General features: G+C 42.7%; 1 protein-coding gene across 1 annotated transcript in view; it reads left to right on the plus strand.

Annotated features, from left to right (window-relative positions):
• trpn1 (transient receptor potential cation channel, subfamily N, member 1) overlaps nucleotides 1–12,379 on the plus strand; it is a 208,681-nt gene that overhangs the window by 37,459 nt on the left and 158,843 nt on the right. The window contains exon 3 of the mRNA XM_060824059.1: nucleotides 9,273–9,371. Within this exon, the coding sequence (XP_060680042.1) occupies nucleotides 9,273–9,371 (99 nt within the window). The remainder of the gene's footprint in view (nucleotides 1–9,272; nucleotides 9,372–12,379) is intronic.

Below are 12,379 nucleotides of genomic sequence, written 5' to 3' on the forward strand. Positions count from 1 at the left end.
TTATTGGTATCATAAATAAAACTTACAAGCAACTTTATGATGCCATATTGATAATATGGGGTAATACTGTGCAATTTGAGAAATAAGATCAGGGCAGAACTGTAAATTGGGATTAAGGCTTGTGAGCTTGTTAAGTATATTGGGATGGATCGAAGGTCAAGGGCTCCTGTGATACAATGGTAGTGTCTCTATCTGTGGACCAGATGCCCAGATTTGAGTCCTACATGCTCCATTGGTGTGTCATAACAGGTTTGAACAGGTTGGTTCAAATCCTTATAGGGCTGTAATGACACCGTGGTTGTATCCCTAGGTTCAACTCTCAGTTACCCCAGACATGCATTGTAACATTAAAAACAACTAAATCAAATGTCAAAAAAAAAAATTTAAATGGCTCCTTGTGAAACATTTTGATTTTAAGGAGGATAATTTATAGTTTTCAGAGGACTCCTTTCTCATTCTCACTCACTCCTTTATTAGATAATGCAGCCAGATAATGCACTGAATGCCACACTAGTCATGCACCTTTCTTATCCATGGCAATTTATTTGCAGAGGACTTTCTTCTTTAGAAAGAAAAGGAAGCAAAAATATGAAAGATTGTGTCCAGATATATTATTAAATTTTCAAACTTAGATTCTGTCAATAAGGTGTTTTTGTTCATTTATAATGAACAAATCTCCCTGGCTCTGTTTCCAAAAAGCCTCTCTTCCCTATAGTGCACAATGCTGAAGCCTTGTGTCAGGGCAGCTGGTCTTTTGTAGAATGAAATCTCCCTTAGTTTGGGATTGACAGTATTTTTCGGTAATTGTTTGATGTTGTTGAGCTTGTATCCAGGCATTTCCCATGATGAGGAATTCTGAATATCCCTGAAGCGTTTGGTGAACTTTTTCTTTGAGCTGCTGTGCAGCACAAGTAGATTGTCACTTTACAAAATGACCAGCACCAGCCTTGCCTCGTGCTGTATAGCCATGTTTTGGAAGGAATTTGATTTCTTCTGCACCCTGAGTTAAATTGAGCTTAGCTTTCATTTAAAAATAGGTGGCAGAGAAGGCTTATTTCTTTACATGTGGATGGATTTCAAAGGCAGGCTCAAAGGTGTAACAAATATTTTTTGAGATGTTATGTAACCTTTCATCAAGAGCTTAAAAGTAATCAGCCCCTCTTTCCCTTCCTGGGAGACATTCAGGTTTTGCTACTTCCCTGACCCTTGGGTCATGGATCCGTTTTTTAAAATTAAACATTAAACGAGACCATACATTCCAAAATGACATTATGAAGTAAATTATTTTATCCCTGAATGCAGATAAAGAATAACACTAAAGTACATTTTTAAAAGATGTATTAAATATGTAACAGGAATCACAGAGTGCGTAGCACAGAAACAGACCTGTCAGTCTAACTTGTCCATGCCGACCACATATCCTAAACTGAACTAGTCCCATTTGCCAGCATTTGGCCCATTTCCCTCTAAAGCACTTCCTATTCATATATCCATCCAGATTCCTTGTAAATGTTGTACCCATCTCCAACACTGCCTCTGACAGCTCATTTCATACCTGCAATAACCTCTGCAGGAAAAAGTTGCTCCTTATGTCCCTTTAAATCTTTCCCTGTCACCTCAAACCTATGCCGACCAGTTTTGGATTCACCCACCCCAAGGAAAAGACTTTGGCTAGTCACCCTTTCCATGCCCCTCGTGATTTTATAAACGTCTTTAAGGCCACCCCTCAGCCTTTAACGCTCCAGTGAAGATAGCCCCAGCCTAATTTAGCCTGTCCCCTATTGTTCAAACTTTCCAACCCTGGCAACATCCATGAAAACCCTTTCTGAACCCTTTTGAGTTTCACATATTCAAGCTCATGGGAATAGCAGCTTTTGCCATGTCGCTCGTCAGTCACGCTCACTCCCCATCTCCTCGCTACATCTTCCCTTTATACCCTCTGCACTACAACTCACTCCATCTGAACACCGCACCAGCTTCTCACAACCTGTACCAGCACTAATATGCTGCCACCCACTGTCAGTTCACCCAATGCACTTTTATCTCTTAGGAGAGGGTAGCCCACGAAAGGGACCAGAGAGAGTCAGGGGTGCCCAAACTCAAACACCTAACCCATCCCACCCCCAACCCTTCAATTCGGCAGAGAATCCTGTTCATCACAGGAAAAGACCAGAATGCCCTCCTGCAGAGATCTAGAAAGAGAGGCAAGTTCCCCAAACCAGGTGGCAGGAGCATGCATAGGCACCTGGTCCACTTAATACAATGATGATATGGCAGTCCATGGCAACTAAATACAGCACCCTCAGTGTCTGCCAGGCTGTTGCATCCATCTGCTCTCCACCAGGACCAAAGACATGATGGAGGAGGGGTAACCTGGTGCCCATTCCATTTCTTACAGGGAGACAGGGCAGTACCAGGAGGCATACAGTGCAATGGCGAACTGTACCCTGTTCTGTCAGAAGGCTCCTCCCAGGACTCTCTAGAGAGGGCTTGGCCCTTCACCTTTCTGACCCATATTCAGACCAAGGAGGGTCACCTGCCTCAATCCAGCAGATCTGATTGTCAGGGCCATCTAGTTACAAGGTCCCGGGGAGGTTTGGTGGGAGGGGGAGGGGGGTGGATGGTGTGGGGGGAGGTGTGGGGGGGGGGGGGTGCGTGTCACCCATCCAAAGTGGTGACTTTAATTGGCAGTTTTATGAGCTAACTGTCTTGAGAGGGAGAGAATGAGTCAGGGACTCAGCAATGATTATTTGCTGTCACATGAGTGGCAAGAGGAATGAAGATGCTGTTTAGTGAAGAACTTGTCCCAGATCCATTATATTAGTAACAAGAACAGAAAATGCGAGAAATACTCAGTAGGTCAGGCAGAATGTGAAAAATGGTCATTGAACTGGCACATTTACTCTGTTTTCCATACCCCAAAGGCTGCCTGACTTGCTGAGTACATCCAGCATTTTTAGCTTCTGTTCTTTTTATATTCTACACAAGATTATGGGCATCACTGACTGGGCCAGCATTTATTGCCCATTGACAGTATTCTGTCCAATATTTTGTTTCAGATTTCCAGTATTTGCAGTTTTGTTTCTTCTTGGGACCTGGGTATCGCTAGCTGGGCCATCATTTTGTTGCTCATTTCTATTTGCCATTGAGAAAGTGGTGGTAAGCTGCCTTCTTAAACTGTTGTGGTATGTGTGCTGTAGTTACACAAGCAATGCCATTAGAGAGGGAGTTCCAGGATTTTAACCCAGTGACAGTGAAGGAACAACAATATCTTTCAGAGTCAGGGTGGTGTACGGATTTTGCTTTTGTTTTCATCATGTTTTTAGCTGCTAATTATTTACCTTGTTCACGTGATCTTTAGCAGTGACTTTGTAAGTGAAATAATTACTCTCTGGTCAGGATGGTTTCCTTGGCGACTTCTGGCACTCATCCAGTGACGTGATCAGAGAAGTTCTTATTACGTTTGTTTCCCATTTGATTTTGTTGGAAAATTAGCCTGATGATAACAGATAAAGAATATTTTAAGAGTATTTGCATATGAATAGTTAAAATTTTCAGAACTTTCCTGACAATTTTAATGTAGGCATTAGCTCATTTAAATAAACAGCTAAATTAGTTAATAAAGCATGAAGCAAGTGTATAATAATGTCACAAACAGACATTCGAAAGCTCAGCCTTCCTATTGACAATATTAAGATTTTGGAAAGTCAAACCTGCCATCATCTAATCATTACTTTGGAATATACTTTTCAATCTTTTGCTTCTGAGGTCCTTGCTTCTCTCCTTGTTTTTTTTTTCATTTCAATATTTTCTTGGAAAATGTTTAGGGCTTCTCTCTGAAATTAACAGGTACGAATTTCCTCAAATGGAGTTACTCCTCCATTAGCAGAAATTTGGATGGGAAAGTGGCATAAAGGGTGATCCTACTGAATCTATGGTTATGCAAAGGGAGCCATACCAGTGGACGTTGCTGGCTAATAATCTATACATTCATTCAGCACTGGTGGTAAGACAGGTGTGAACGCTAAGGAAAATATTTATTTTAATGGAGTGCCTGGGCACACAGTGAATTTCTCCCCAGTGCTTTTACTAACACGAGTTTAGTGGCAGTTTACGTCCTAATGTCTTTGTTTGAGTGTATTCAAAAATAATTCAATCCAAAGTTGGGTCATTAACTCGATCTGTATGTTCTGTACAATGTAAAATGGTCCCCCACGTGCCTCATGCAAAGTCACTGCAGTTTTCTGCTTGATGGTCTGTCAGCAATTTCAGGTAGAACAGGGAGTGCAATATCAATTGTGGCAAGACAAACACCACACTGGTACTTTCACTTTAGAAAGTGGGCAGCTGCTTTACTTCCTCACAATTCCTTTTGTATTTAAATCATCCTCTTTCATTGATAGTCTGTACATAGTCACACATTCGTTGGCACTGATGCCTGATGGTGCCGGGGACCTGGGTTCGATTCCAGCCTAGGGGTGGCTGTCTGAGTGGGGTTGGCGCATTCTCCCTGTGTTTGTGCAGGCTTCCTCTGGATGCTGTGGTTTCTTCCCACAGTCCAGATATGTGCAGGTTAGGTGGATTAGCCATGGTAAATAGACAATAGGTACAGGAGTAGGCCATTCTGCCCTTCGAGCCAGCACCACCATTCATTATGATCATGGCTGATCATCCTCAATCAGTATCCCGTTCCTGCCTTATCCCCACTTGATTCCACTATCCTTAAGAGCTCTATCCAACTATTTCTTGAAAGTATCCAGAGACTTGGCCTCCACAGCCTTCTGGGGCAGAACATTCCACACACCCACCACTCTTTGGGTGAAGACGTTTCTCCTCAACTCTGTTCTAAATGGCCTATCCCTTATTTTTTAACTGGTTCAGGACTCATCCATCAGCGGAAACATACTTCCTGCCTCCAGAGTGTCCAATCCTTTAATAACCTTATACATCTAAATCAGATCCCCTCTCCGCCTTCTAAACTCAAGGGTATACAAGCCCAGTCGCTCCAATCTTTCAGCGTAAGATAGTCCCGCCATTCCAGAAATTGACCTCATGAACCTACCCTGCACTCTCTCAATAGCCAGAAAGTCTTTCCTCAAATTTGGAGACCAAAACTGCACACAGTATTCCAGGTGCGGTCTCACCAGGGCCCTGTACAGCTGCAGAAGAACCTCTTTGCTTCTATACTCTATTCCTCTTGTTATGAAGGCCAGCATGGTATTAGCTTTCTTCACTGCCTGCTGTACCTGCATGCTTGCTTTCATTGACTGGTGTACAAGAACACCTAGATCTCGTTGTACTACCCCTTGACTTCATTTAGGTAGTAATCTGCCTTCCTGTTCTTGCCACCAAAGTGGATAACCACACATTTATCCACATTAAACTGCATCTGCCATGCATCTGTCCACTCACCTAACCTTTCCAGGTCACCCTGTAATCTCCTAACATCCTCCTCACATTTCACCCTACCACCCAGCTTTGTATCATCAGCAAATTTGCTAATATTACTTTTAATATCATCATCTATATCATTAATGTATATTGTAAAAAGCTGCAGTCCCAGCACTGATCCCTGCTGGTCACCGCCTGCCATTCCGAAAGGGAGCCGTTTATCACTACTCTTTGTTTCCTGTCAGCCAACCAATTTTCAATCCAAGTCAGTACTTTGCCCCCAATACCATGCACCCTAATTTTGCTCACTAACGTCTTATGTGGGACCTTATCAAAGGCTTTCTGAAAGTCCAGGTACACTACATCCACTGGACCTCCCTTGTCCATCTTCAGAGTTACATCCTCAAAACATTCCAGAAGATTAGTCAAGCATGATTTCCCCTTCATAAATCCATGTTGACTCTGACCTATCCTGTTACTGCTATCCAGATGTGTCGTAATTTCTTTCTTTATAATTGACTCCAGTGTCTTTCCCAACACTGAGGTCAGACTAACTGGTCTATAATTCCCTGCTTTCTCTCTCCTTCTTTTCTTAAAAAGTGGGACAATATTAGCTACCCACCAATCCGCAGGAACTGATCCTGAAAAATAATCACCAATGCAGCCACGATTTCTAGAGCTACCTCCTTCAGTACCCTGGGATGTAAATCATCGGGTCTCGGGGACTATCAGCCTTCAGACCTAACAGTCTCTCCAACACTATTTCCTGGCAAATATAAATTCCCATCAGTTCAGGTCCTTCAGCCACTGTTACCTCTGGGAGATTGCTTGTGTCTTCCCCAGTGAACACAGATCTGAAGTACCAATTCAACTCTTCTGCCATTTCTTTGTTCCCCATAATATATTCACCAGTTTCTGTCTTCAAGGGCCCAATTTTAGTCTTAACCATTTTTTTGCCTTTCACATACCTAAAGAACCTTTTACTATCCTCCTTTATATTTTTGGCCAGTTTACGTTTGTACCTCATTTTTTCTCTGCGTATTTCCTTCTTAGTTATCCTCTGTTGTTCTTTAAAAGCTTCCCAGTCCTCCATTTTCCCACTCATCTTTGCTATGTTATACTTTTTCTCTTTTGACTTTATATGTTTCTTAACTTCCCTCATCAGCCATGGCCACCCCTGCCTCCTCTTAGGATCTTTCTTCCTTTTTGGAATGAACTGATCCTGCATCTTCTGCATTATACCCAGAAATACCTACCATTGTTGCTCCACTGCCATCCCAGCTAGGGGATGGCACCATTGAACTTTGGCCAGCTCCTCCTTCATAGCTCCATAGTTCCCTTTATTCAACTGAAATATTGTCACTTCAGATTGTCCCTTCTCCCTTTCAAAATGCAGGGTTACAGGTGGATAGTATGAAGAGCTGGGTCTGAGTGGGCTGCTCTTTGGAGGATCAGTGCAAACTCAGTGGACCAAATGGCTTCTTTCCACACTGGAATGGATTCTATGATTCATTTCCTTTTATGACAACTGTGCAGAAATCATCACTGGCAGCCTTCCATCTGAGTAATGCAGCAAGCCCAATCAGATAGGGAGGGGGAAGTGTTTGCTGATGGATGAACACACTAATACAGGGGAGACAGACTGTGCTGAAGAAGTGATAAGGGTACCTTCAGTGTACAGTAGTATTGTAGTGATGTAATGCGATTAGTAACCTTGAGGTCCAGTATAATGTTGTGCCAATTGCAAGTTCAAATCCCACCACTGTAGCTGTGTGAATGTAAATTTAACGTATGAATAAGTCATCTTTTGTTAGCATAATACTTGAGTATTTCTGAAAAAAAAATGCATTTTGTTGAAACTTCTCAACTTGCACTTATCAGAACAAGTAACAAGATTGCCAAAGGAAAGGGAAAACAACATATATAAAGTATGAGAGGTGAGTCTGATTGGTTGCTGAGTGGACTTTGGTCACTTACAGGAGTTTTGATGGAGTGTGGACAGGTTAATGATAACTGACAGTTAACAGCCAAGTTTTGTTTAAATTTTAAACCAGGCAATCCTTAGTGTATGAAGAATTGCTCTGGTAACTGAGTTAGGATTATCAGTTGGGCTAACAGTATGGTAAATTTCTGTGTCGTGGAAACTATACAGATTAATAGACAGGGCCCTGTTCTTTGTAGACATGAAGAACATGTGTACAATCTATGTCTGTTTCAATGTAACAAAGTAAGTGACAACCATTCTCCTATTTGTTTCTCTGGGTAATTTCTTGACTAATCAGATAAACTACCTTGTATAAAATTTAAACAAGCTCAAAAGTTAACTGTCAGTCATCATTAACTAGTGCATTCTGCAAGACAATGCCTCTGCCTGTCAGCGTACACATACCAAACAAAAAAGCATTTTTCTTTCATACAATATCAATGTTGCTTTCTATTGAATAAAAGCAAAGTACGGTGGATGCTAGAGTTCTGAAATATAAAAATGCTGGATAAACTCAGTAGGTTTGCATAGTTTGTGCTCATCTAAGCTGACCTGTTTTCTACTATTCTCACTGACTACTAACATCTATTTTGACTTATATACCACCTCTACCACCATTATCTTTTACTCAGGGCGCTCTCAGCTCCTTTTCCTGCCCCTTTGTCAATAGCATAGCAATCATCATTTTTGAGACCGCTTTCAGGTTGAAGAACTGGACTCACACTGACCATACTGGGACTGAAACATTAACATCTCAGAGATACTGCCAGTCTTGCTGAGCTTGTTTTAGTTTTCCCTTTACTTTGGTGTTATATAAATAATTCAGATGTGAATATAGTAGGAATAGTTAGTAAGTTTGCAGATGACATCAAAAATGGAACGGTAGTGAACAGTGAAGGTTACCTCAGAGTACAATGGGCTCTTGATCAGATGGGCCAAGGAGTGACATGCGAAGCTTAATTTAGATAAATGTGAGGTGCTGCATTTTGGAAAGGTAAATCAGGGCAGGACTTATACACTTAATGGTGAGCTCCTAGGAAGTGTTATTAAACAAAGAGACCTGGGTGTGCAGGTTCATAGTTCCTTGAAAGTGGTGTCACAGATAGATAGAATAGTGAAGAAAGTGTTTGGTATGCTTGCCTTTATTGGTAAGTGCATTGAGTATAGGCGTTGGGAGGTCATGTTGTGGTTGTACAGGATATTGGTTCAGCCACTTTTGGAGTATTGCATGTAATTCTGGTGTCCCTGTTATAGGAGGGTATTGTGAAACTTGAAAGGCTTCAGAAAAGATATACGAGGATGTTGCCAGGCTTGGAGGATTAGAGCTTTTGGGAGAGGCTGAATAGGCTAGGGCTATTTTTCTTGGCGTATCGGAGGCTGAGGTGCCTATGAAATCATGAGGGGCATGGATTGGGTAAATAGGAAAGATCATTTTTAAGGAGTGGGGAGTTCTGATGTAGAGGGCATATGTTTAAAGTGAGAGGGGAAGATCTAAAAGCGATCTAAGGGACAACTTTTTCATGCAGAGGATGGTGACCGTATGGAATGAGCTGCCAGAGGAAGTGGTGAAGGCACCTGGATGGATTTTTGAATAGGAAGGTTTATGGGCTAAATACTGGCAAATGGTTGGACCAAATGTTCTGTTTCCGTGCTATATATCTCTATGACTCTATGGCTTTATAATTGCCCTGATGAGTGCAAGCTTTGACAAATTGTATCTTTTTTGAGCAAAACTAATTAATAGATCTAGAATTACCTGATCATGAAATAACATCAAGTTTGCTAATGTCCTTTCAGGAAGGAAATCTGCTGTCCTTTCTCCATCATCTTACATGTTACTCCATTTCTATGGTTTCCAAAGCCCTGTTTGTAACATGTTTGTCTTCCCATCTTTCAGGATGGAAGGACTGCACTACACATCGCTGCAGCACATTCGAAGGATGAAATTGTTCGCCTGCTGTTGACAAAAAGGTTGGACCCAAACCTAACAGGAGGGGTATGGATACAGTTACTTTACACATCGTGTTTAGTGCTCGTTCACCTAAGAGCCGAAGCCACTGTAGAACACATTAGGTGTGGTATACCAACGTGAGACAAAATGAACTGTCAGCTGGCAGAGAGTTCACTCCGATTAAAATCACTGCTGAGTCATCCCGTTTGTTTTTTTTTTGGGGAAAGCCACAAGTTGAAATACTGATGAAAGGCACATGTTGTGATGAATAAAGCGTTCCTTCACTTTTTAATAGTAGAATGCTCAGGTAAAATTAAGGCCAAACCAGCCCATGTGGACAGTGATGACGACTTTAACACTTGGTAAAACCTTGATACAGATGTGTGGGAAAATACCAGGGAGTATAAGAAATCCATGGGATCTTAAAATGGTTGCAGCACAGAAGGAGGCTGTTTATGCCTGTACTGACTCTATGATCGAATGTCAGTTGGTTGCCTCTTTGCTGAGCCCCTGTACATTCTTCCTTTTCAGATAATAATCCACTTCTTTTTTGAGTGCTTCGATTGAACTTGTTTTTACCACACTTTCTGACAATGCCATCTTGATCAGTTCCTTTTTATTCATTCACGGAGTATGGACATTGCGGGTTGGATCAGCTTTTATTGCCCATTCCTTTTTTGCCTTTGAGTAGATCATAACCACTTGCTACATGAAATGGTATTTTCTTATGTCACCATTGCTTCTTATAATTATCTATGCCCTCCTGTCCTCAATGCTTCCACCAAAGGGAACATTTTCTTCCTATTTACCTGTCCGGAGGTGAAATGACTTTGAATTGATAGACTTTTAGTCAGAAAGTCAATCAAGGCTAATGAGGAAAGTGGAGTTGATGATCAGATCAGTCATGACCTCGTTGAATGGTGGAGCAGACTCGATGGGCTGAGTGGCCTCCTGCTGCTTCAGTCTAATGGAACACCTCAACAAAACCTCTCAAGCTTCTCTTTTTCAAGAAAAACTGCCCCAAATTCTCCGGTCTACCATCATAACTGAAGTTCCTCACCCCTGAAATCTTTCTCGTGACCATCTCGGCACCATCTTTAATTCATACCTTTTTATGTCCTTCCAAAGAGCAGTGCCCAGAGCTAGGAACAACGCTGTGAAGCTGCGTCAATGTACAGACTTCACAGCTGTATAGACCTCTATAGCAGCGTTCACTGGGAGCTCAGGGTAATGTTTGAAGTTTTGAAGTTGCTCGCACAAAAGAATTGTGTAAACTTTTGAAAGTCACAGTTCTAAGAGCTGAATTTATCAGCCTGTCAGTTAGTTCAGTTGGCTGGATGGCTGATTTGTGGTAGAAAGCCACACCATGAAGGACTGTCCTCCCCTTGCCTGAGGTGTGATGACTCACCACCAGTCATATCGCGTCCCCTTCTCCTCTCACCCTTTCCACTCCTCTCTCCACTCCCCCTCTGCCCCCTCCCCTCTCCCATTTTTCACCCCTCATCTCTGTCCCCCCCTCCACTCCCTTCCCTCAGTCTCAACCCCTGATCTCCCCCCTCACTCCCATCTCTCTCTCTCTCTCCCCCCCCACCTCTTGCCCTCCTCTCCCCCTCTCTCTCTGCTCACCCTATCTCTTCACCCACCATCTCTCTCTCTCTCGCTCTCTCTCTCTCTCACCCCCACCCTCTCACTTACACCTGCCCTCTCTCTTCCCCCACCCTCTCACTTGTACCCACCCTCTCTCTTCCCTCCGGCCCTCTTTCTTCCCCACCCTCTCTCTCCAGCCCACCTTCTCTCTTCGCCCGACCCTCTCTCTTCCCCTGCCCTCTCCACCTCGCCCTCTCTCTTTGCCCCACCCTCTCTTCCCACCCTCCTCTCTTCACCTCCCCCCCCACTCTCTTCCCACCTCCACATCTCTTACACCCCCCACCCCCTTCAATGTGAGAGCAGGACATTGGTGGCTTCACCTTTCTACATATATCAACCAGACATAACACTTGGCAGTAAGCTGCATTTGAAAAATTCAGTTTATAAAGAAAACTTGACCCTAGAAATTTTGTTTTTCACTACAAGGTAAGGAATATGTACAATATGCACAATCATTGCATCGTGTTTTGTGACATTATAAATCAGGCAGAAACTTGTTCGTCCTCAACTTTCCTAATTGCTTGCAAGGAACTTTTATTGCCTGTTGCACTTCCATCGCATGCTAATTCAGTCTTTGCCTAATTAACGTGTGCTAAAATGCCACCCGTTATAATCACAGGCCCACAGAAATGTTTGTAAATCTTTGTTCGGCTAGTAAATATTTCTGTCTGATATACAATGTTTTGCCGCTGATTAACATTGAATGTGTCTGTGTGTTCCATGAGATGCTCAGTCCCAGTGTCATGGCCAGTATTTATCCAGCCACTGCTGCCGGACAGTGGGATCAGAGCGATACACACTGAGCTGCTTGAAAAACAGACCAGACCTGTTGAGGTTTCTAGTGATTTCTATTTTTGTTTCTGAAACACATGGGTGTACACGTCTCCATTCAGCATTGAGCATGCCTTTCTTATTGTTCATTTAGCAGTTGGTCCCCTGCTAAGATTTTTCAGATCTTCAAACAAACCTTTCCTCCTATCCCCTGCTTCATGCTGTGTATAATTCTGTAGATGTTGGTTGATATGCACCTCCTCATCCAGAGTGATCTTCATTGTCAGGCTTTGACAGTGATTAATGGCAACCTATGCGGCCACGGAGAGAATCACACCAAATGTGAACATGTCTACGCTTCACTGGAACCTGAACCCCTGCCCCAAATATACAAAGCTAGATATGTAATATTCCGCAAGGCAACCAGTCCATCAGCTGAGTGTGTTTGAGTGGAAGATGGCGTGTCCAATCTTTTCCCACCATCATGGAAGAAGAAAAGGAAACGGTTTGTGGAATCATCCAAATGGAGAGGTTGCAATGAAGAGAGAGAGAGATTGAAGAACAGAGGAGGAAGAAGATCGCGCTTGGAGTACTGTGTCCAAATTTGGGTACCACACCTTAGGAAGGATGTATTG

This window comes from Hemiscyllium ocellatum, chromosome 4, assembly GCF_020745735.1.
Source record: "Hemiscyllium ocellatum isolate sHemOce1 chromosome 4, sHemOce1.pat.X.cur, whole genome shotgun sequence".
Classification (NCBI taxonomy): domain Eukaryota; kingdom Metazoa; phylum Chordata; class Chondrichthyes; order Orectolobiformes; family Hemiscylliidae; genus Hemiscyllium; species Hemiscyllium ocellatum.